This window comes from Suillus plorans (assembly GCF_016647745.1).
Source record: "Suillus plorans strain S12 chromosome Unknown HD556scaffold_28, whole genome shotgun sequence".
Classification (NCBI taxonomy): domain Eukaryota; kingdom Fungi; phylum Basidiomycota; class Agaricomycetes; order Boletales; family Suillaceae; genus Suillus; species Suillus plorans.
The window spans coordinates 113,015-136,529 of NW_024537412.1; the positions used below are offsets into that span (position 1 = coordinate 113,015).

The 23,515-nt window shown below is 49.3% G+C and overlaps 8 protein-coding genes across 8 annotated transcripts; 5 read left to right on the forward strand and 3 right to left on the reverse strand.

The window, feature by feature from the left end:
* Positions 1-584: 584 nt before the first annotated feature.
* HD556DRAFT_1308331 (uncharacterized protein) lies at positions 585-1,453 on the reverse strand (the record flags this gene model as incomplete). The annotated part of the gene is made up of 2 exons (XM_041300125.1): positions 585-1,195; positions 1,261-1,453. 2 exons carry the CDS (start codon positions 1,451-1,453, stop codon positions 585-587), a joined length of 804 nt encoding a protein of 267 aa, XP_041160162.1.
* A 530-nt stretch (positions 1,454-1,983) lies between these two features.
* Positions 1,984-3,030, forward strand: HD556DRAFT_1187901 (uncharacterized protein; the record flags this gene model as incomplete). Its single annotated transcript, XM_041296114.1, has 4 exons — positions 1,984-2,094; positions 2,144-2,207; positions 2,261-2,409; positions 2,464-3,030. Coding segments are annotated over 4 exons (891 nt in total), but the record flags the coding sequence as incomplete, so codon positions are not given.
* A 1,520-nt stretch (positions 3,031-4,550) lies between these two features.
* Positions 4,551-6,887, reverse strand: HD556DRAFT_1237266 (uncharacterized protein; the record flags this gene model as incomplete). Its single annotated transcript, XM_041297887.1, has 3 exons — positions 4,551-5,927; positions 5,994-6,493; positions 6,587-6,887. The coding sequence occupies 3 exons, from the start codon at positions 6,885-6,887 to the stop codon at positions 4,551-4,553; spliced, it is 2,178 nt and encodes a 725-aa protein (XP_041160164.1).
* A 4,353-nt stretch (positions 6,888-11,240) lies between these two features.
* Positions 11,241-12,115, forward strand: HD556DRAFT_1443243 (uncharacterized protein; the record flags this gene model as incomplete). The annotated part of the gene is made up of 5 exons (XM_041306573.1): positions 11,241-11,264; positions 11,327-11,494; positions 11,546-11,695; positions 11,746-11,960; positions 12,010-12,115. The coding sequence occupies 5 exons, from the start codon at positions 11,241-11,243 to the stop codon at positions 12,113-12,115; spliced, it is 663 nt and encodes a 220-aa protein (XP_041160165.1).
* Positions 12,116-12,311: 196 nt separating this feature from the next.
* On the forward strand, positions 12,312-15,901 carry HD556DRAFT_1371980 (uncharacterized protein). Its single transcript, XM_041302972.1, has 2 exons — positions 12,312-13,888; positions 13,943-15,901. Exons 1-2 carry the CDS (start codon positions 12,488-12,490, stop codon positions 15,683-15,685), a joined length of 3,144 nt encoding a protein of 1,047 aa, XP_041160166.1. The 5' UTR covers positions 12,312-12,487; the 3' UTR covers positions 15,686-15,901.
* Positions 15,902-17,975: 2,074 nt separating this feature from the next.
* On the forward strand, positions 17,976-19,532 carry HD556DRAFT_1237403 (uncharacterized protein; the record flags this gene model as incomplete). The annotated part of the gene is made up of 2 exons (XM_041297893.1): positions 17,976-19,088; positions 19,140-19,532. The coding sequence occupies 2 exons, from the start codon at positions 17,976-17,978 to the stop codon at positions 19,530-19,532; spliced, it is 1,506 nt and encodes a 501-aa protein (XP_041160167.1).
* A 158-nt stretch (positions 19,533-19,690) lies between these two features.
* On the forward strand, positions 19,691-20,005 carry HD556DRAFT_1237513 (uncharacterized protein; the record flags this gene model as incomplete). The annotated part of the gene is made up of 2 exons (XM_041297905.1): positions 19,691-19,897; positions 19,949-20,005. Coding segments are annotated over 2 exons (264 nt in total), but the record flags the coding sequence as incomplete, so codon positions are not given.
* Positions 20,006-22,499: 2,494 nt separating this feature from the next.
* HD556DRAFT_447987 (uncharacterized protein) lies at positions 22,500-23,513 on the reverse strand. Its single transcript, XM_041310630.1, has 4 exons — positions 23,216-23,513; positions 23,030-23,163; positions 22,732-22,971; positions 22,500-22,685 (listed from the first exon to the last, which is right to left on the reverse strand). Exons 1-4 carry the CDS (start codon positions 23,264-23,266, stop codon positions 22,637-22,639), a joined length of 474 nt encoding a protein of 157 aa, XP_041160169.1. The 5' UTR covers positions 23,267-23,513; the 3' UTR covers positions 22,500-22,636.
* Between the last annotated feature and the right edge of the window lie 2 nt (positions 23,514-23,515).

Genomic DNA, 23,515 nt, shown 5'->3' on the forward strand with positions numbered 1-23,515 from the left:
GAGCCTCAATCAGGATCTAAAACAAGTTAGCATAGCTGGCTAGAGCTGTGCTCATCGTTGGCAGCGATCATGTCGTGTCACAGGTAGTGGCACTGCCAAAATCAAAATCTTGCCATGACTAAATTCTACCATGCACGGGCAACGAGGTCGGCAGTAGGGTCCATGATGGTGTGTGAGGGGGTTAACGACGGGTGTTCTAACTTTCAGGAACCAATGGAACTGCGGGCACAGACCAACTATTTTTATGACTAATTCATAACTAATAACTAATATCCTCATAATCCAATGTTAGGTCCAGGGAACACGCTGGCGCATATCACACAGTCAGGATGGTGTAGCCTAGATGCGGCGCTAGAATGTGTAGTAATTGGTCTTGGCTGCACAAAAACATTCGAAAACGAGGGACTACGTATGGTGACACGAGGAATGCAGGAACTAATAGCACAAAGAAACAGAAAAAAATATGAAAACCTCCAATTATGCATCAAGGGATGCGTATCAGCCACGAAAACATCAATTACACCCACTCAATTGAAACGCCACGATGCAAATCCAAAGACGCATCTTCGGACATGCTGTATTATTCACTCGGCGACAGTCAGCCCTCCCATTGCCCTCTGTATGTCCCTCATGGTAGAATCAAGTCCATTGCCCCTGGGGCTAGTACCTGGACTTGCACCTCCCGTGACATGACTTCCATTAATGACCCGCGGTCCCAGTGCAGGGTGTCTCACACCTAATGCAGCGCCCAACATTCTCTTCCCTGGATCTCCAATCTTTGGTGGACCCTCCGCGTGAAGAATAGCGGGATCATCGTGTGACACGGCTGAATTTATGAGGTCATTCAGAGACGGGTGAGAAGGGAGCGTCGGAAGGGTCGGAGAAGGCTCACGCCCATTGATGAGCCTTGGTGAATGCTCCGAAATAGTAGCATTCAGCACGTGGTTATTCTGGCCGTTTCCGTTGCGTAATCCGTTGCCGTTCTGACTGGTGTTGGCGCTGCGGCTGGGGAAAACAGAAATAGAGGCAGCGCGTAAATTGTGGCCGCGAGAAGCGTTGCCTGTGTGGCCTCTAGTGTTTACTGTCTGAATGACAGTTTGGGCGTCAGGTCCATCATAGGGTTTGATGGTAGCGGAACTGCCGGTAGTAAGGATGGCAGGAGGAAACGCGAGCGTGTGGAGATATGCTCGTTTTGCTGTTTAACCACGTGGAAATAAATTATTCGTAAGACACAGTTTTACTAGAAATCTGATGGCATACCAACTGAGGCATCTTGAAAAACAATCAAGAGGCTCGTATCGTCTCTCCATTTGATCTTAAACCCTCCGCCAATGTTCTCCCATTCCGAGAATGCGGATTGGATATCTTTAGTCTTGAGCTCCTTTGCAAAGCCTGTCAAAGACAAAATGCGCGTGACTGACGCTGATAGACCAGATGTTGAGGCAGATGCCATGTTTGAAACTTGATATAAATGAGCTGAAGACTAAAGTTGTGCTGAAAAAAAAATTGGCGAGGACCGAATGCGACGAGAAAGCCGAATAAGAGAGCAGACGGGGATGATTAGCGAGAATAAATGTAAGGTCGAAATTGCCGAAGTAAACGTGTGCTGGAGATAAACAGTGATATAATCGCTAGTTATTTCCCAATTGATTATCGAAGAAAGCGAGCGTTTCAGTTTAAATGTTATACAGAATTCGGCTGATGAGGAGGAACTATCATAGGAGAGAAAAGCTCGTGAACGAGTCGCGAGTCGACCCTCTAACATTCCTTCCCACGCTCTCTCACCTAGACCCCAAGCTCACAAGATTTCTATCAGGTCAGTGAAACACTAGTCTCTTCAATCCATTCCTTATTCCGCAGCAACCTAGGACCATCTTGAACTGTGCTAAACGTTAAGCTGATCAAAAGTTCAAACAGTGCACTTTGTGTTCTTGTCAATCCTTCCTATTTGGGAAGAGCACAAAGCTGCTCTCGAACATGATCATGGATAACGATTTTCTGCGCGCATGGCTCCTCATCCACGAGCTCAGTGACCAGCTTGCTCATAACAAGAAGTTATCAAATACAATACATTCACAAGCTGCTTCAATAAAAGTCAGTTCTGTCACTACTAATATCCGTTCCTTTCACATTTTTTCACTAGGACCAGGCCGTACATGCCAGCTCAGGTTTTGCTTTGAGGCGGTTTAATACAGACATTTCAAAAGGTCTGCTTGCATTTACGTCCTCCATCCGCAGCAGGGCTAAACCTTGTTCGCAGAAATTTTCGACTCCGAATTGGAGCGCCTGAACGCCCACTTCATAATAGAGAACCAAACCCTACTTCACGAGAACAAGCAATTTAGTATCCTTCTCAAAGAATATGAAAGCACTATGGAAACCATTATGTCCAAATTTCGGAATCATGCGGTGCGTTTGACAGCCCATTGTCAACTCTCCGATAATAACGTTCCTCGAATCTAGTTAGCAGCCCAGCAACATGAGCTTACCCTGACGCGCCACTATGAAGGCTTACTCCTGGCCTGTGACTCCCAGAACCAGTATACGGATCTAACTTCCGAAACCAAGACCGCAGTCGGTCTTCAGCGCCTTGCTCACACCCTCCGTGCATTACATCGCTCCATGTCTGGCGAAGAACCCGAACTAAACGATGATGGCACCCAAGACTCTCCGATCGACATCACTGCTCTCCTCCAAACAATAGACCAACAAGCAGAATCCGAGATCCGGGATGATTGGGCGTTGGAGCGCGAAATTGAAATTTCCCGACTAGAAAAGGAGAATGAGGAACTGCGCAAGATGCTAGGCATTGACTCCGCCTCCTTGAGTGAAAAGGGCATCACACTTGATCTCGAGCGAGAGGAGAGTGGTCGAGTCTCAACATCACTTTCCGCTGCATCTCGGATGCGGAGTGGGTCGTCTTCTTCTGGTTCGCGTATGAGCCCGTGGGCGTTTGATATTGATATGCCACAAGAGCGGGACCCTTGGAGTGGATGGGAGTCGCAGCCTCAACAACAACCCCAACAACAACCTTTGCCCCCGCCACCGCAGCCTCAACGACCACAAACACAGCAGCGGATTCAGCCGCAGCATCCTCCTCAACTTGGTAGTGGTTTGCGTATGCAAGATCCCATATACTCCAATCAGCTGCCGTACGCCAAGACGATGCGACGACCCGCAAATTTATTTTCGCCAAATCCTGGGCCTGCGCCACCGGTAAGCGTGGGCTCAAGCGTAGGTTGGGCGCAATCGACATCGTCTAAACTTGACCGCTGGACCTCGCCAAATATAGCGGATTACAACCATTGACTTGCGGTAGTTCGTTTCGTTGCAGTGTTGTATCCCTAGACTCTTTTGATACCCTTCTTGTTTTGACAGTACTCCTCTTATTGCAACGTCTTTCGATGACATATGAACTACAATGCGTTACCTGGAATTGTAAACTACACGTCAGTTCGAAACGCGCAATTTGCAAATGTCGGACACCTATTCTGTGACCGGAAACAGGTGAATTTCATTACGATCATCCATCTGTCGGATTGAACTTTGGAGGCTTTTGGAGGGTGGTTACCGGCAGGACAAGTGGCTCACAGCAACAATGTCTCGAATGGTAGAAGTGCCCTCTAGTGGCATGCCATGATCAAGGTTTTTAAAGTCATCTTTTCACCTGTCACCAACTGGACAGGTAAAAGAAACATTTTCTCTGCCTGGCCACTAACCTTCTTCCTATTTCACAGTGGACTGTGCCTGCGGGAACAGCAAGCGTGTCACATTGACCATATCAAGGGCTTACTGCCGATACAAAATTACTATGGCAGTTGTGCACGACCGTATATGGGAAGCAGGGCCAAAAGGACCGGATGCTGATTGAATGCACAACAATCGATAAGGCTGAGAAGCAACTCAACATTGGACCTACTCAGCTGGATTCACATGACTGCATCCTTCGAGAACGCCTCACGGATGGCGGCCAGACAGCTGGATATCTGAACCTGCATAATATTGCACTGTCGTCGGTAAATGTACATCATCTTCCCCGGTTTGAAATTCATATTCATGGCCAACCCTGCCGGGGAGTCAAAGACCCGAGACCGAGGTTGTGTTTCACCTCATGGACACACTAGTATTTAAGGACAGAATTTGCTTAGAACATAAAACGAACAAACAAGAGATTGCATTCGATCAACTCTCTATGGCGAAGCAGATACGAAGTACGTAGGAGGAATCGCAAGACAAGGAAGTGGTAATTCTAGATGGATGGGATATCGCAATTGGAAGAGCGCCGGTCAGGTATATAATATGGACAGGGAGAAAGAAAAAATCATATGTACGTGCTCGTGGTGCGAGGGTATCGTCAGCTAAAAACCATTCTATAGATACAGACAACAGATGGACCACCTAGATCATCACTACCACCACTCCGCTCCTCCCACTCCTACAAAACGAAAATGGAAGGTCCCGTTCCAGCAATTAGGATTAAAGAATGCATAAACTGATTATAAAGTCCAGATACCACCACACACATAAGTCCCACCAGAGGAGGGAAGTTATCATGCGATAACAAAGCGGATCTCGCACCCTAGGCCGCTCGGCCCCCGGCCTTCAAAGGCAACGCCAAGCATACGCTCTTTACCGCAACCGAGCCCGCCTTCTCGTCCGCGGCCTTCCCATTCTTTGCCCCGCAAATACATGAGATTCTGGAGTGCACGTAAACGAAGGAGTTCGGGGTTCGCGACGGGCCGCATGCGATAAGCGAGCGCAGTGGGGGGAGTGCGAGGGCGAAGGGGCGAAGGGACGATGAGGGAGTGAGAGGCCCCCGAGCGGTGCACAACTAATGCACTACCCGGTGGGAAAGGAGATACGAGAGGAATAAAGTGAATCGGCTCAGGCGAGGTGGTTGTTGGTGATGGTGTGGTAAGAGAGGTAAATTTCTTCACGTCACCTGGGCGAGCACGGTAGCCGTAGGGTCGGAAATTCCTTCTGTTGGAGGAGCTGGCTCGAGAGTGTGAAAACGTACAAGAGAGGGAGGGAGCGGCGCCAACGGAAAACATGGTCGTAGAGATGTAGGCTGATTGGAGTCCTTTCGCCACATCGACTATCCCATGAACAGAACGACTGACATGTCGAACCAGCGATTTCCCCATGCTCTCCAATCCACGAGACTGACCTGCTAATGAAGGTACCTCGACAGTAGGTCGAGACCATTGCACCTCCTGAGTATGTCTTTGAGCCTTGAATGGCGATAGTGGCGTTTCATCGAGCGAAACACGGACGAAGGAGGAGCGCGGGCTCAAATCTCGCTGACTGTCATAGAAAGTGGGTAGCTGCAGGGATGACGTGGAGCATTTGGGCGAGTCCGAGACAGGCGAAGATGCTTCGGGAGACGTAATGTCTGTTACCGACGAGCGCCAACTGCCAAAGGACAGCCAAGAGTTCGATCGAGACGTGGCAACAGAAGATGACATTGGGGGTATCGAGTCAGTTGAAGGGATCGAAGGTATAGGGGCAGGAGTGCTGCAGAGCGGAGATTGCTCAAGAAGCTGCGCAGGTCGTTCCACGTTCTTGCCTTTCGCCTTTCTCCTTTCTCCTTCCTGCCACTCGACTACATGCAGCAGGTTCAGCAGTAAATCAGATCGCGCAGAGTTATGATGGTGGCGCGAAGGGCTGGAGACAGTACTGATTCCTGCAATACGCCTCGCCTCCTCCGCCCGCTCAGCTGCGTCGAGGGGGAACAGCTTACCGTCCATGGAGGACATGACCTCCTTGAACGACACCGTGCGCTGCTGGCCACCTGAAGGTTTCGGCGTGGTGTCATTACGGAGGGGTTTCGGGGATGTGAGACCACGCTTGGGTGGGGTTGTGCTCAAATTCATGGGCCGCATGAAGCTGTACTGAAATGTATCTTCGTTACGCTTCGAAGAGCATCTCTCAAGCTGTGCCTGCGACAATTTACCATAAGATACAGTGTGACGTTGAGCCATCGAGAACCCCACCCGCGTGGAACGCTGTCGAAGAGCGAGCTCTGCCTCTTGACGCTTGTGAACCTCTGCTATCCGCTTTCGCTCTTCCTCTACAGCGATTTCCTCCTCGCGGCGGCGAATAGCGCGAAGCCGCTCGGTGTGTAGACGGTGCTTCTCCTGCTCCCAAATCCTTTCGCACATGCGCAGGCGTTGTCTTCGTTGAGCCTCCTCCCACTTCTGTTGCTGTCTCCGTCGAGTTTCTTGGACAACAAGCAATTCAGGTTCTTCAAGCTTGAGCGGACCTGATGGTACGAAGCACATATCGAAATCCTCGTCTTGAACTTCATCTATTCGAGGATCATTGTCCGAGGTGACTTCGATCCCTTTAAGTTTAAGAAGCAGGATCTTGGCAAGACGGATGTCATCCAACGCATAAGCCACTTGTACTTGGTCCTCAAGTGATTGGGGAGGTGAGGGAGGCGAGTCATATGAGTCAAGGGAAATAGAAGATGGTGCTGATGATTCAGCGGACCCTAGAGACCCTGAAGCAGTCGGTGATAAAGAGCGGGTAGACGAAGGAGATTTGTCCGCCGACTTCATGGAGGCGGCCTTGGAGTCTGTAGAACGTGAAGGAGAGCGAACCACTGATGATGCATCTGAACCACAACGTTGTTCATGCGTCGATGAAGGATCCGCCTCCTCTAACTTGGATAAGAGAGGTGCCTGTGGCACAAAGAAGTTTGTATGTCTAGCAATTTCTGCTTCCCGCTGTTTCTCGGCACATAAATGATATAGTCTCCGTTCTTCGGATGCCTGCCTGGCTAGTGCCACTGGCGATATTTGGCGTGAGCGGCCGCGGCGCTGCATTGGGGGCGGGGGACGACAGTACCAGCCACCGCTAGGCGGACGGAAAGAAGCAGTAAGCATAGACGGGGGGAAAAGGGAAAGGAAATGGATTCACCGATGGTTAAAAGGGAATTGTTCCACGGGAAGATCTCGGATCTGATATTATGACCGTATGAGAGATGACTTCGGGGATTGCCTCGAGGCAGGAAATGAGCGTCTACAAGTTCGCGATATGAATAAGTGACCCAGGCCACAACAAAAATGGCCGTTCGGAGCCCAGTCTAAGGTTTCAAATTGACCTTTGATAGGCAAGTCTACAGATAAAGAGAATCGTACACGCGTCCTGTCAGTGCCATGCACAGGATAAAATTTTGGCAAGGCCTACCGAGTATTATAGAAAGGCTGTGTTAGACAACGGTGAGTATCGCTAGCAGCTGTGAGGTACGACGTCAAGACCAACCTTTTAATCCTGGAGTATAATGTAAATTTTTTACATTATTGTTGGTCGGCACACCATTGTTGTCAGCTGTGGATAAACACTGTGGAAAGCAGTTCACGGGGTATCTTCCAATCACAGTTACCCGATGGTGGCTGTGCTGAGGCAGGTGCCGTAGTGGGTCCGTAATTTCTCTGCAACGACGACAGGGCTACGACAACTCGGAACACTCTTCCCTTGGTTCGTTAGCCCTGACTTGTAAGTACTTTAGCTCCAATTGGTTGCGCTTGCGGTTCAAACTTTCATCCCTATCCCAGTTATCCGTGCGGAATCATGCCTCGAGGCCGCCCTCTTACCAGCAAGCTGTCCAATATTGCACAATGCTACTCCATGCAAGAGCTTCCTTTGTATTCGTGATCAGTCACCGAGAGTCATGCCTTGCAACGAGGCAGGCCACTTGGTCAGACATCCTCTTTCTGGGGGACAACACGCTCCAACAATACCAGCCCCGTTCCTGACTTTCATATCACACAGTCATCAGTCTAGCTCCCATATCACGCATAATAGTGCCATGGCAGTGATTGTACATCATGTTCTCTTGTCACATTGTCATCGGGCCTGCCCCACGGGCACTAACCGCCAGTGTCCTGCTTATATTTTATCTTGTGCTGTTCAACTGATCAATCTTTGATCGCCGCCCGTGCTTCTGGTATTTCCCCTGCCTACAATCAGCTATTAACCCTTGACTGTTTCCCTGTTTGCCAAATGGTCAAAAACCATGTGTCCTCCATCTAGTGCATATAGGAAGTTGCCACGCACTATTTTCTCCGTGAAATGAAATTGCCGGGTAGCCTTCCAGGAGCACTTCTTAAGAAGTATTTTCCATAACTCCTTCCATACTACCAGTTACACGTCTTCCCCCCTTGTTGTCGATATGTACCCAATTTCATTGGTCCTCGTTTTCCTCTGGACTTCTCCACGTAAACTGATTATCAGCTTCACCATCTCATCGATCTATATGATCCTTATCCTGATCATCATCCCATCTCTCACCGCCGGTTTTGATATATTTGCATCTCAGATATCTGAAACAAAAACAGATCAATTCAAACCGCCCAACTTATCTCATCGGTGATCAGTCAGCCCGCCTGTATTAGCCACATATCTCACGACGTCATATTTGCCGCACATCCTGGAGGCCCTCACACCGCCCCGCTCACAAACACGGCGCCTAGATATCATCACCCTTCCTATTCAGGACATAGCCTGATGGCACGACGCCTCGAGGCTTGCCTCGTGTCCCAGCACTGCGCGCCAGCTATGATATAAGAACGCGCAGCCTTTCTGTTCAATCTGGCAAGTGAAATCACTTTAGGCCGTTCGGGCATATCTACCCAAAGTTTGTTACGAGCTGACTTAGGCCTAAGTTGGTTTTACACATAGCTCATATCCGCGTCACCGGCCTCGTATCAAGGTCACTAGCTTCATATCAATCATGACTATGTATTGCATGGGCTGATAGTGGCGCCGCTCCGTTCCCTCGTAGGCAGTGAAACTTGCTTATCGGTCGCGATGGGACGATGGTTACAGCATCGTTTATTTCAGTAATGACCACCACAGTCCACGGGAACTTTTTACGGGTGAGTGGCTCATTGTCATCATTCTCGGGTTCACACGTGATCGTCGTTGAAAACGTCCGTCGGTTTTCACCGACAGCATCTGTTGGTTCTGATGGTCATCATGCGGAATGCCAGCTCAAAACAGCTGGTTCTTTTTTTCTTCATTATTTTTTCCGTCTTGTACGGCCAATCAGGGTTGATTCTCCGCACCACAACACTCCGGCAGTGCCGGGCGTTACTCGCGAGAACCAAGAAGAACCAAGCAGACCAGCTGGATCATCATAGGTTGTATGGAGACTTCCGGGAGTCGTCCACGTGCCACATCCGGCTTATTGCCGTTTGATATGGAAGAGTCATCTCTTCCATATCGGTTTAGCAAAGTACATTCTTTCGCATCCTGACCATAATGTCCTGAAGTTATGCCCTTTTGTCTCTCATTAATATCAGCTGTGATGGTTGTATTACGTCGAGCGGCTACTGACTAGAGCTTGGCCCAAACCCCTATATAGCCGTTTACGTTCTTCTCGAATTGTACGAAGCAAAGGCCACGTAACACAGGTACTCTGAACTCCTTAAAGCTGTTACACAGCCCAGTGCCTCATTGTGGAGCTCATAATTACGCGGGGAAGTCAGAAACATTCCCTTGTAGAGATCGAGCTCACTCTCTGGGGTCCTTTCAGGAGCCCCATTTGATCCTTACTGCCTGGGGTTTCATTTGAAGCTTCGAAGCCCCTAGCACTGTTTAGTGATGTGGTAAATATGCTATGCTCGCATACCTCGATATGCCATCTAGCTTACAATTGAAGACAGCATCAAGTTTTGTTCTTAATATCCGAAAGACGGTGCAGGAAGACACGGCAGGATCTCACTAACTAGTAGACCAGAAGCTTGCACAGGGGCCTTTTTTAGGTTAAATTGATCTTCTAAGTTCTGTTCTTACAAACGCTGATAATCTGGTAGTGATTCATGGGCTAGACAAGAAGCTCGCACAGGGACCATTTTAGGTTAGACCGTTAGTCTCACAGATCAGGCTGACAATCCGCAGGTGACACAGGAAACTGCTAGTGGAAAGCCTAAAAGTATCACATGTACACGATTCAAGGGAGACTTATCCCTGCGAGGCTGCCGGTACCTTTTTGCGAGCCTCTTGCACCTCCTGGAATCAGGAGGGGGTATCAATTTTGAAATGGTGCGAGCGAGGCAACACAGTCACGCGGCCGTTCCCGCGCACGCAAACTTAGGCTCGACATACGGTATAAATACAGAAGATGGGCGCAAGGTCCCAGTTCAGCAGTCTTGGTCCGTCGACTTATCTTTGCATGGTATATCGAAATTCGAAATTCTAGACCTTGATGAAGCTTATTACCGAGTTGACCTATGACGATAGCCATATTAGTATGGGGGGACATGTATCGGCTCTTGGCTACAAATCCTCAAGCTTCAAGCTCCTGAACTGTTCGCAACCCGTTTGACCGTGAGAGGTGCGAATATCGCAGTTCCGAAATTCACCAAGGAACACCGAGGAATTCGAGCTAACTCTCGTGAGGATATCATGGAATTCGGCGTTCGATGTGAAAATTGCAACCGAATAGATGAGTCATTTACACTTGTAATCTAAAACACAGCATGTGACAACAACTTCGACAACAAGACCATATGTGCAAATGAACAAACGGGTACTACTACTAGTACTATTTGCAGTCTGGGAGTCCCGACGTGTTTAACTTGACCCTGGCATACGGGCGCGTCGCGGCGTTAGGCGATAGCTTGTACTAACATGCGTTATCCGCCACGTGTCACACAGTACTATAGCATATTGCCTCTACTTCCTCCTCTAAGACTACTTGCCTGGGTTACTTTGTGGTTGAGCTTATATACACAGTGGTAGTCGTTCAATGCACTGCTGTCACTAGTCTTGGTCAGTGCAGAGAGGTACGTGTCACCTGATCACCATTTCGGTACAAAATTTCAACGTGTTTCACAAAAACAATCTAAATGGGTATAGAATATTTACTAATGATTTTTTGGCGCAAATAGCAGTCTACTACAAGCCGATTCTTGTCTACCGGCTCCGGCTTCTTCATATCCGGAGTCAAAAACACGTCCATGTTCTCTTCCATGTGCTTTCCCTTGGCCCAATGCCCGGAACCTGGCTTCCATGCTTCACTCCATCCTTAGAGACACCTGAAGCCTGTTCAGTCGACTCTCATATCAAGGTCGATTTACACATTATCTACTTCGCTTCCGCAGGTATTAGGGGCCTCGGAGTACCGTGTGCAGTAACTACTTTTTTGGTGGACTTTGAGCGGGACTCAAGGGATGTTTGCTCGACTGTCACGCAAATCTGCCAGATGGTTGGATGTGCACGTTGAACATGCAATGTCTGGCAGTGACAATGGCATGGTAAGTCTATTCCAAGGTTGTTTACCGTCGTCATCTGAACTGGCGGACGCCTCACAATTTAGTTGGTCGATGTAAACGTGCTCACTTGTCTCGACTTTTCGTGGCGCGGGCTGTGTGGCCAAACCATTGAGCCTGTGTATCGTGGCTTGAAACATGTTGTGGAGGAAGACTTGGACACAGTTGCTAGGCTGTTGTCTGAGCTAGATCCCTTTGGTCAAGAACTAGAACAGGTACGTCGCGCTTCTGTCTGTCTACGTAGTTAAACTGGAACGAACTCTTAGACGAACGAAAATTTAGAAGTAGCTCCGCAGCCGCAGCCGTCGTTGTCGCCGAGCCCCAGAATTTACTTGGCAGAAGAAAGCGCACTTACACGTCCTGAAATTTCACTACCAGAACGACCGAGAAGAAAGCGTAGGCGTTCGTCTGCTTTAGTAAGTCCTGATCCAAGTATGTGCAAATTGATGTTCAACTTGTTTCAAAGGTCGAACCGCTCATCATCAAACCTACACACCCTTCTGCTCCGACAATTATTGTTTCGCCGTGTCCCTCTCAGGCGCGTGAAACCTCGTCTTGGGTACCGTATCAAGATGCAGCATTTGGCGCGCGCCTCACAGTGCCCACATACGCCCCATCAAACAGCGCATTTCCGCCCCTCGTAGCTCCATCCAATCTTGACAACCACGCTGATGACTGGATGTACGTCAACGGTCATTGGTGTGCCGTCCTTCCCACACATGATGAACAGTGTAGAAGAGGGCTGTACTCTAGGAGCATGGTTTCTAGGCGACGTCCAAGGCTACGGCCTCCTTGTCAGACGAACGTTTGAGTCTGTTGGGCCGATCTACCACTGACTTCCTTTGTCCCTCATTTGTTGCATTCGCCGTCTTGGGCAGTTCATTCCATAACCATATTGCACTGTATCTATCATGTTATCCAACTCATATATTTGTTCACTACCGTCGTAGAGATTAACTTATCGTCATGATTCAGATCATTGAGCGGAAATGGGAGACACGTTTACTTGACGTGGGAAATTATGTGTCGTTGGCCTCCTCACCCAGTTGCCCCACAAACGTACAGACCTGTTCTTTATCTCCCCTCCTTTCCTTTCAACCAGAACTGACTGCTAAAGCCAGTTTTATCAGGTTCAGTGCTAACCGGAAGTTAATCCAGTAGTACTACGTATTATAGTAGTGACAACCCCAAGCGTTCAAGTCTCTGACATGTCGCTCAAAGCGCTCTTTTATGCGTACATCTTAGGCGGACTGACACTCATCCCACTTCTCATCCTTATCGTTGTCGGCATCGCCATATACACCTCTATCCCCGTGCAAATCAACTCAGGCAAAGATGCCAAGCCAGAGCCCCACACCGACTCGATTGAGCCACAAGCAGAAACCGAAGATCCTACCTCATCGCTGGATGTCAACGACAAGCCCAGGACGCGCAGTGGTTGGCTCACCATGCGTAGAACGTTTGAGGAATCTGCGTCTTCCGATGGCTCGTACGTCACACTCGTCCGTTCCTACCTTGATGCGCGCTCCAAGGACCCTAAGCGCTCACGCCCGAAGGACATGTGGTACGTTGTCCTTAAGGGTACAGTTTTGTACCTGTACGAGGACGAAAGTAGGACGGAGTGTGAAGCTGTTATAGAGTTGGGTAGACATGAGGTGTCTGTTTACCCTGATGGACTTCTGGACGGGGAGCTCTACACAAAACGGAATGCCATATGCCTGCGCCCAAGACAAATGCCCGAAGAAACAGTGGTTTCGAACGTGGCAAATGAGACAGCACTTCAAGATATTAATATCGATGAGAAGGTGGAGGAGGCAGGTGGAAGCTTGAAGAAGCGGACGGCTGAACGCGAGCGGCTTCTGGAAGAAGAGAAAAATCGGGACGCTGTACGACAAGAGGCGTTGAGCGCATCGAAACCTTGGTTCATCTTCGTGCGCTCCTGTGTCGAGATGGAGGACTGGTACTTTGCGCTCGTGCATGCATCTGAGCATCCGACTGGCACACCCACTCTCGACCCACTCCAGAGCGTATTCCTCCCTTCAGAAATGAACAAGCTTGTCGTGACTCTTGATGAGCAACCTGATGTCATCCCCATGCGCTGGCTAAACGCGCTACTTGGGCGCGTATTCTTCAGTTTCTACCGCACACAGACGTTAGAGTCGCACATCATCGGTCGTCTTATGAAGAAGCTTTCCAAAGTCAAGCGTCCCGCATTCCTCACAGACATTTCCGTCACCAAATTCTCAATTGGAAACAAGGCCCCGACACTTAGCAAGCCGATGTTGAAGGAGCTCACAAAAGAGGGCGACGCATCGCTCGAGGTGCGCTTTACATACAAAGGGGAGGTCCGTGCGACTGTCGAGACTACTGCCACAATCAACCTCGGTGCTCGCTTCAAGTCGTACACCGTTAAATTGGTGCTGGCGGTCATTCTGCGGGAGATAGATGGAAACCTCCTCATTAAGGTCAAGCGGCCACCGAGTAGTCGGATATGGTACGCGTTCACGCAGACCCCACGTGTGGTCATTGATGTCGAGCCCATCGTGAGCGATCGCCAAATTACGTGGAGCATGATACTTGACACGATCAAGTCAAGAATCATTGAGGTGGTGAGTATCTTTGGCGATCCATCATATTAATCACAATCTAATTGTACGACTAAGATACAAGAGTCCGTCGTAATGCCCAACATGGATGATATCAGTTTCTTTGACAGCTCGCCATATTTACATCGGGGTGGACTTTGGTCAGATGCTGCGCGGCGCGAGCAGTCAGAGCCCGTCTCGACTTCACCAGTCGGTGTAAAACCTGCGGCATCCGAGGCAGACATCCCATCTATTTCAGGTACCTCCGAAGATATCATGGCACCGTCAATAAAGCGTTCGGTGTCTGCTGAAGATCTGGTGGTTGATGCATCATCACTAGGAGGCGTGCCAGTTATCCGCTCTGCAACCACTGGAACCTCAGACAGCAATGTAAAAGTCTCTAGGCGGCGGCCTAGTGGAGATGACTCAGATGTGGGCGGCGATGTCGAGGAGTCTGATCTTCGTGGACGACGGAGTCGCGCTACAAGTTCTACAACGCCGAAACAAGATCTTCCTACCAACTCCCATCCAAACAAACCTACTGGCGAGATGGAGTTGGATGAAGAGAGGCCTGAGTACCTGTCACCACAATACCACGGCCGGTCCTCGTCAGCACACTCTCTAGCACGTTCCAGGTCTTCTCGAGCGGATTCTGTCTCTTCTTCAGTCTCGGTCGGTGGTGACGAGTCCTTCAATGGCCCCTCTGACTCTAGTGCACCTTCCAAGAGCCCTCGACCCTCTGCCGGTTCGAGTACAGCGAGCTCCTTGTTCTCTACACTGAAGTCGAAAGCTGCAGACAAGCAAGCGCTAAGTAACACTGCTAAGGAGGCGATGCGTAAATGGGGGGTCAATTGGGGTGGTCTTAAGAAAGATAGCAGTGTCAACTCTCAGGATGACGTGCCGGACGTCGGTCCTTCGGATGCTCGCATCCGGACAGAGAGTCCACATGGGCGCCCCAGCTACGCAGAAGTGCGTGCTGCTGTTGCCGAACGAAGAGAGCGCAGGGACGACGGTGGGTCCACCCCTATTCCCATCCCCAATGGGAAAGACAAGAGGTCCACAAGCCTGTCGAGCGGTCATGTGTCATTATTATCTGGTGCACCTGCATCGCCTCCTCATATGATGCAAGGCGGTTCATCGGAAGGGAGTTCCTCATCTAGATTTGTTGCACCTTCTCTGTCAAAGTCGGCGACGGAAAATGATCCACTCCAAGACCGTGATTTTACGGATGTCACAGAGGAGCACCGCAGGCCATCTGTCATTCACACCCAACCTTCACAGGCGCGGACAATGACTATTCCAGGGATACATGCAAGCCATCGTGGGGAACCCATGTCAATGGGAAACATTGCGCCATCGTCAACACCCCCGGAGAGCAAGCTGAAGGGGCCTGCTATTCAAAGCATGTATCGCTTATGGAAAAGTCCGATTCTGACAGGTCAATCACAAGGCTCGGACAACCAGTCGACGCCTATAAGCGCAGACATGGACGAACATAATGGGGATGTTGCCCCACTTAGCCTTTCTGGCGATGTCGCTTCACCATCTGCACGACCTCTTCCTCCGCCTCTTCCTCCGCGGACGGTATCATCTGTACCACGTACTACGCCTGATTCGTCCAATGATGATGTTCTCTTTGTATCACCTGCATCAGAAGAGATGGGAGGAGCTTCGCCGGTGCAGGGATCATCAAATCCATCATCAGAGACAGATGAAACGTCACCAGCTGTTGGCATATCTGAACCGGTAATTGTCAAAGGGCCGGATAACAGGCCTCCATTACCTCCGCGCAGGTTGCAAACATCCGGGCCAGCAAGATAGCCAACGTTTGAAAATTTGCTAGTTCATGTACGTCACTCATCTGCATTGCATTGTTCTTATCTCTCGCTCCGTACTTTATAATCAACGCACGTATTTAAAAGTCAAATTAGCATACTATGACCAGCCACCTCTGCTCTGATGTGTCGTCACGTCAAGTCCCCGAACGCCGAAAATCATTTGTTTTGAACTTTGAAAATGAAAATTGTTTGACGACGTGGCAAGCCAGCGAAGTAGAAAATTTAAATTACCTAAGCATCGGTCATCATTTCGTAGCGCCTCGTAAAGGCTACGTATTTACTATCAACTTCTTATGGTTACTTTTACCTCTTATTGATGTAAGTACGGACTGGATAGAGAACGTTTGTATCGTAAAAAGTTAATGCTTTCGGTTCGACACGCCAACCGGTTCAACTAATTTGACAGGAGGTTCCGAAGAGGTGGTCGTCAGGGAGTCCGTGGCCGTAACAGACTCGGAGAGCGTGCCGTGCACAAAAGATGGCCCTGGTCCAAGCTTCGACATTACTTACTATTTGAAACGGAAGACCATTGACCATCCATGTTTCTTTTTGCTCTTCTCTGTACTCCGTGATCATCATCAACTCTCTGCAAGTCGAAGATCTAGACAACTCAGCTGTGAACTCAATTCCAAGTTTCATTCTGATATTCCTGTCACCCCCACTACCCCTCAGTTATATAGTAAGCGGCGGGAGGAACAAGTTGCTTTCTAAAAAATCTGGTTCAACTGCCAATTGCTCAGAGACTTGCTTTCCTACTGTCATGTCCAAAATCATGTCCTACACGACCCGTAAGGATTCTCCATCATCCTTTAACGTTGTCTTACCCATTTCAGCTACTACTACTACTTCTCTCCAAATATGCCCCAACCTCGAGGCCCTTCTCCAACATGACGAACTTACCCGCCGTGATAACGGTTCTCCAACTAGTCTTTACCATCCTATCTCGCACTCGTCGGGATTTGCTGTCAGTCTTGGGCCACCACCACCCCGCAATACAGTAAAGAAGGCGGCTAATCACGAAAACCGCGTCAAGGAAATTCGGCGGAAGAAGAGTAACGTTAGGTTTGATTCTTGGCCTGACTCCCTAAGGCCCGCCATGAATAGTCCCGTCGGTCATTCAAGCCCCGCATCCTCTAGATCTACTACGCCCAATCCTTACATCAGACCAACACCCGTCGTGCCGACTATTAATACATTTGGTGCTAGAACAGCAGGCAAGTACTTCTCTTGATCATATCTGGAAAGATAACACGTCAACTCACACGCCAACAGGTCCCACATCACGTCTGTCACCACATAATGATCATGCTAGTTCCACAGAGACAATAATTTCGGTTGCACACAAGAGTGAACCAGATGTCTACCGCACTTCTGCCTCACCGGTACATCCCATCCCTTCCTGTCGCTCGTCACCTACTTTGGATAAGGTTGAGAGAATGTTTACAAAGGGGCGGGAGTCTTTAAGCATTCTCACAAGTGCTGCTATTCCCAGCAGTATGAAGCCAAAACAGGAAAATCACGTTGATTTCCGGCCTCATCGCACAGAGTTGGCAGAGTCTAGCGCTTATCAGTCATCTCTCTCAGGTCAGCTTCTTCTAAATATCACAGTGAGATGCTGACGTTGGTTTATGGCTGTAGTACCCCAAGTGCGACGAGGGCGAGGATCAGGATACCGAGTAATGTCGCATCAACTATCCGCGTTTGGGGATGCAGAGACAGCCTCAACTTCTAATGTCTCCTTCCTAACAACTGAAACGCGGCAGTTCTCTCCTGTGCGAGCCAGGTCTCCCTTCTCCACTGGTACAGACACGAGTGCCAACTCACCTTTGGTTTCATCTCCACGCTCCCTCTCCTCTCAATCTGGCTATTCGCCGTCAACAGTAGCCATATCTTCTAATTCATCAAGCACACATCACGCATCTTCATTGCCTCATTTACGCCCCATATCCCCGATCGAAATGCCACTTCTGCCTTCGCTGCAGAAACGAGCAAGTAATGACCAGCAATCATTCATCGATTTTTTCTCGCCTTCTTTACCAGTTCTCCAGCATGTGCAGGACGACCCATCTATTATGTCCACTCGCCGTCCATCTTCAACGCCTATATTATCTTCAAGCATCTATTCTAGTTCTTCTTGTAATTCATCTTTGAACGACCTTCCTAGCATGGTTTTTGCCCCGGCCAGTCCTACTTCTGCCGCTAATGAAGTTTCCGATTCCCCACAACATTCACGACGGAGCTCTTCGGCATCCTCATACTCAAACGTTTCGGCAATGATATTTGCTCCCACAAGCCCTACTTCTGGTCCATATTTGTCACCTATTTCCTATCGTCCTGGTTCACCATGTTCTTCTGCGACCTCGCTTCCAACGCCCGAATTTGTACCTCCCAGACCTGCATTCCTTGACACCACAGATACCTTGAAACCACCCATTCCAACTACTGCGAAGCCTGTGTTCGAAAGAAGGGATCGTAGACCCCGTTTCCAGAAACGTTCTCTTTCGACTTCTCCTCAACCACCCCTTCGTCTCAAAGTACCTCTACCACCGACGACCAACACACTTGACGCCAACGAGCGAGCTGATCTTATACGGAGAAACCGCAAGTTGGCGCAACTGTTAGGACAAACCCCGGCTGTTGAAATGGCTGCGTCAGAAGTAGAAGAATCACGTTTATTTAAGATGCGACCACAGCCCCCCTTCTCTGCTTTGCTGGGGTCATCGAAGCAGAAGCATCATCGTCATGCGATGTCTGTATCTGTTGCCGTAAAGGCTCCCGGTTTCAAATCCGAACCGACATCGTCATGGCAAGTCGTAGACTACCCATCAACACAGAGCGGTCGCAGATATTCCACTCCCTACACTCCACGTAGCTTTACCTTCTACTTGGATGATTCACCGGAGCCACCGGCCACTCACGATCATCACGGCTCGTACCGCCATTGGGATCCGCAGCACCAATATGGTTCTCAAACTTCTTTCATCGATCTTTCAGACGAAGATAATTCAAATGATGCTTCGGATGCGATCAGTTTAGAAATGCCGGACACGGCAAACAGTCGCCGAATCTTCCATCATTCATCCTCGACACCATCTGTAGTGGAGACGTTTACGCCCGTGGAACAAGCCGAAGCCGAGAGAAGAAGAAAGCGTGACAAACTGGCTAAACTCCACCGTTTTCTCGGCTCGCGCGTCCCTACGGACTTGGTCATTGGTCATATAGCTGGTCCGTCTTTACCTCCATCGTCGATGCCTGTGGACGGCCGCGACATGTGGCTTTACAGGCGAAGAAGTGGTTCATCTGCCCTATCGTTTGAACGTATCAAGACTGAGCTCGATAATGAAGAGAAGGCTGTGAATGTCAGACGTGCTCAGAAAATGGAAAAAGTTTGTGATTCCTTGTTGCTCGTCGTGGGTAAGGCTCATCATTTTGATCAGCTTTTCGGGATCCCCCCTCCACAAACGTTGTACCATACTCGCCAAGTTCCTGCAACAGTGGCCCGCTCTCAACCGGCATCCCCTGTAGCGTCGCTTATGACCCCGACTTACGTGTCCGCCCATACTCCTGGTCTCTCTCAGCGTAATCCAAACCAGACCGCGTACATGAAAGGGAAGAAAGTGCATCGCCCAGGAACTTCGGATTCGACTACGTTCCTACTACCCTTCAAGAGTGCTAGCTCTCCAGAGCCCGGTCAGACGTCTGGCTATGCGGATACGCTTGCACAATCTTCTGTGTACATGAACTACCAACATTCTATCGCGTCGCTGACAGACATAATTGACCGAGTGAGTGAACAGATGTGGAATCATGTACTGCACTCACCATTTTAAAGGATGACAGGGCGTCTCTTGCGGAGCTTCATCGATTCCTCCACGGCGATCTAGTGGAATCTCCGACTGAGGAACAGCCCTTGCTAGAATCTCATAGGATTTCCGGCTCCTCATATTCGTTCAAGTCGGAGCGTAGACTTTCGTTACCAACGCGGACATCCATAGCGTCGTCGATAACTACCGAGTTACCCATGTCATCGCCCCAGGAGTCATCTGACTTCCAGTTGCGCAGGCGACGAGCTGCCAAATTAACGCATTTCTTCGGCGTGGATTATCGTGAGCTTATTCATGATATTCTAGAAAGCATCGAGAAGGGCGTAGACGAGGAAAGGAAGAGAGGGACGCTTCGGCCCGAGGAAGTTGAAGTGAGTTCAGTTATGTTTCATGAGATTATCCACTAAATGTTTTCTTGACAGTCTTTGCTGCATAAGCTTCATCACCTTCGGACAAGACAGGATGGGTTTTTATTATGATGATCAGTACTTACTATACTACTATTACACTCTTTTACTTGTCTCAAATGTTATGTCGCTTTGCAATTGTCATGTGTGATCCTTCTTCAGTTTGAAGCTTGAAGCTTGAATCTCAACGTGAGTATTATGAATGACACGTATCGGCCACATGCGAAAGTCAACCTTCGTAGTCTAGATGTGTTAGATGCAACTAATAACAGGTATCTCATAGAATAACTAGCTCTCCATCACACGAATGGCACCAGAATATGTGAGACTCGTCCATAAACTGTGGTCGCCGGTGTATGTGCTGTGCATGCCAGGAAGGAGAGTCGGGCTCCTGTCCCGATACTTCGTTACCTTGTGGAACAGGCGAAAGCTGTCGCGACGAAGGATAACCACCAGCTGATGCTGCAACCTCACTATCAATACGCGCTTTTAACATGCCAAGGCTAACTTGACGCTTGTGACGAGTTTCGGGTGAGAGTCCAACGTCAAAGACAGTCCGCGGGGAAGGTGGGGCGAGATTACTTGATTTGTGAGTGAAAGACCCACGTCGTAAATCAATGGGATTAAGGGTGCGACTGGAGGGTCTGCCCGGCACTCCGGGAGAAAACGGTCTTGAAGTTGCTCTCGACGTGGAGCGTTGTTGTGCTAGCTGATCCTCTAAGATGTTGATTTGCTTCTGCAGGCTATGCGACTTTGCCTGAGCTTCGAAGACGGCGGTCTCCAAAGTGCGAATTTGGGAGTTGGCATTGGAGAGATCCATAGCATGTTGGACTCTGAGTGCACCGATCATTTCGTCATCCAGTGAACGAGGAGCAGCCTCGTCTGATGAAGAGGTTCGAAGGTGCTCTATCTCATTATCCTTGGCGTTCAATTCTGCCTGCAGAGCTTCATGCTCGTAGTTAGATCGTTCAATGAAGGCACGGTGTTCCTCGTCAAGGTTCCTGTACGACCGAAGGTCCGACTCCAAGTGGGACATTACTTGCGAGTGCTGGTCGGATTCCACGGAGAGCCGGTCAATGACTTCTAGCTGACGCGCCTCAATTTTTCGCAGCTGTGCACGGTCCCCCTCCAAATTGAGCACTGCCGCCTGGGATGACTCTAGTTCCGCCTGCAGTTCGGCATAGCCCTGCTGTAGCTCAACGATTGACTGTTGCAGTGAGACTTTGTCCTTCTCATGCAACGAGTCTGCTTCTTTGCGAGTTTGAGCTGCCTCGGCCTCCCGCTCCATCGCCTCGCTAAGCGCATTTTCGAGTTTCGAGATGAAAGCATCTCGTGAAGTTTTTTCATGTTCAAGCTTGTCGATTCGTTCCATCAAATCCAATTTGGTGGAAGTAAGCTCCACAAACTTGGGTCGCATCTCATCCAGAGATTGCATCAACCTTGTGCCCTCTGTCTGTAGATCTTTCTGCGTCCTCTCGGCTTCTTCAGCTCGCCGATTGGCAGCCCTGAGGTCGCTATGGGCATTCTGAAGAGCACGGTCGCTCGACGATAATTCCGATGCGACCTCACCAAGCTTTTGCTGAAGCTGCTTAATCGCGCTTTGGTTGAAGTTAACCTGAGACTGGAGTGACGCGCGCTCTTCAAGTAACGCTTCACGATCTTGGCTGGCAGAGTGGATACGTTCTTGGAGGGATGAGTGTTGCTCTTCGAGACTTGCGTGCTTAGCCTTCCACTCCGTTTCGTTATCAGTCCGCAATTGAAACTGAGATTGTAATTCATCCTTCTCGTGTCTCGCGCTCGCAAGAGTCTATTTGTTTGGTTAGCACTAGCGGATGGAGAGGTAAATAACTACATGCCTGTTTGAGCTTAGAGAGGTGAAACTCGAGCTCTTCAGCGCGATCCTGAGTGTTCTTGAGTGACTCCTCCAGCCGTTCAGCACGATCGTCACTTTCTATTTGCTCCTCGAGTTCACGAACACGTTGTTGATGCTGTTCGGATCCAGACTTCACTTCCTCCAAAGAAGCATTGAGAAGCTGTAGTTCTCTTTCCTGAAATAACTTTGAGCGGGGCACTCTTGGTGGAACTAGATTGCTCACTTGATCTCGCGACTTTTCAGCTAGGTCTCTTTCTCGTATCAGGGCTTCTTGTAGCTGCATGTCGAGCTTGGAGGAACTGCTCTCCAGGTCTTTGACGCGTTCATCGAGCGACTCCGATTTTTCGCGTTCAGCCTGGAGCAATCCACCTTTCTCTTGTGTCTCTAGACATAAAACACAGTTAGACGAGAACGTCATTGAAGTAGTCAACATACCCATCTCAAGCTCCTCCAGACGAGCAACTGAATCCAGCAATGATGTCTTTTCTGAAACAAGGAGGGAAATGGTCTGTTGATGGTTTTCATCCTGCTCGTTCCGACGTTTAGTGAGCTCCATCTCTTTAGAGTGACAGTCTTGGATTTCCACGCGTGCTGCGTCGAGCTGGTTTGAAAGCTTCTCGACCTCTTCCTTGTGCAAATTCGATATGCGACGGTGATCGTCAAGTTCCTTTGCATGACTCCGGCGAAGCTCATCAGCCTGGGACTTCAATCGTTGAATCTCTGCCTGACTTGAGTGGTACTTGTCTTCCAATGACCGCTTCTCTTGGACCACCACCTCTGCACTTCTTGACGTATCCTGAGCACGCTGCTGTTCCTGATGAAGCTGAAGCTTAAGTTTGCTCTTCTCTTCTTCGAGCTTCTTTAGCTGAGCTTTGGTGCCTGTGACAGCGCATAAGACTCAACCGGCATAAAACCATAGACTGACATACCTGCCTCGAATGCTTCTAGGCGACTTAGCGAACTCCGCAAGCTACTGTTCTCACTTTGAACAGAAGCAATTGTTGTTTGCAGGGATGTCACCTGAGACTGCAACGACTCAGCTTGCCCAGAAAGAAATGATGAAGTAGGCGTATTTGTTGACAGAGCATTGGAAACTGTCGAGTGCGGCACGTTCGCTCTGGACAGAGATTCTATCCAGTTCGCGTCTGAATCTGCTGGTGTGAATCTAAGATATAATGAAAGTAGGTTGAGCGCGATAAATGGGTCAGAGATCACAAACATACAGGTCAGCAACATCATTCTTGGTGTCCTCCGTGGATGGTGCGGACTCCTGGAGAGTAGGAGTAAACGACCTTGACGGTGGTGGACTTGCCAACGCGCCGCTACCAGCAACCTTTTTCCGACGTTGCTTGTTGAGCTAAAGAAATACGTGAGCCTGTGAAATAGCTGAACTTTCCGAGGATACAAACCAAGGCCTTTGCCCTTGCGGTCTTCGCGGCGCGATCATCATCCTCAGACATTTATGAGAGACTGAATCAATCGTCAGTAGTAGCCAACCTCGAGTGCGCAATGAAGGGAGAGCAATTCAGTGAAGTGCAACAGTAATCGGAAGAGCTCGTGTTTAAGTCTGCTGCACAACAGATAATGGTAGACTTTGTCGCGACCAAGTTACGGCTGGACACGTTTCGTAAAGTTACACGCCCTTACTGCAACTTCAAGCAAGTACTGACAACACAAGTGAATAATAGGCTATTATAGGCCATCCCGAT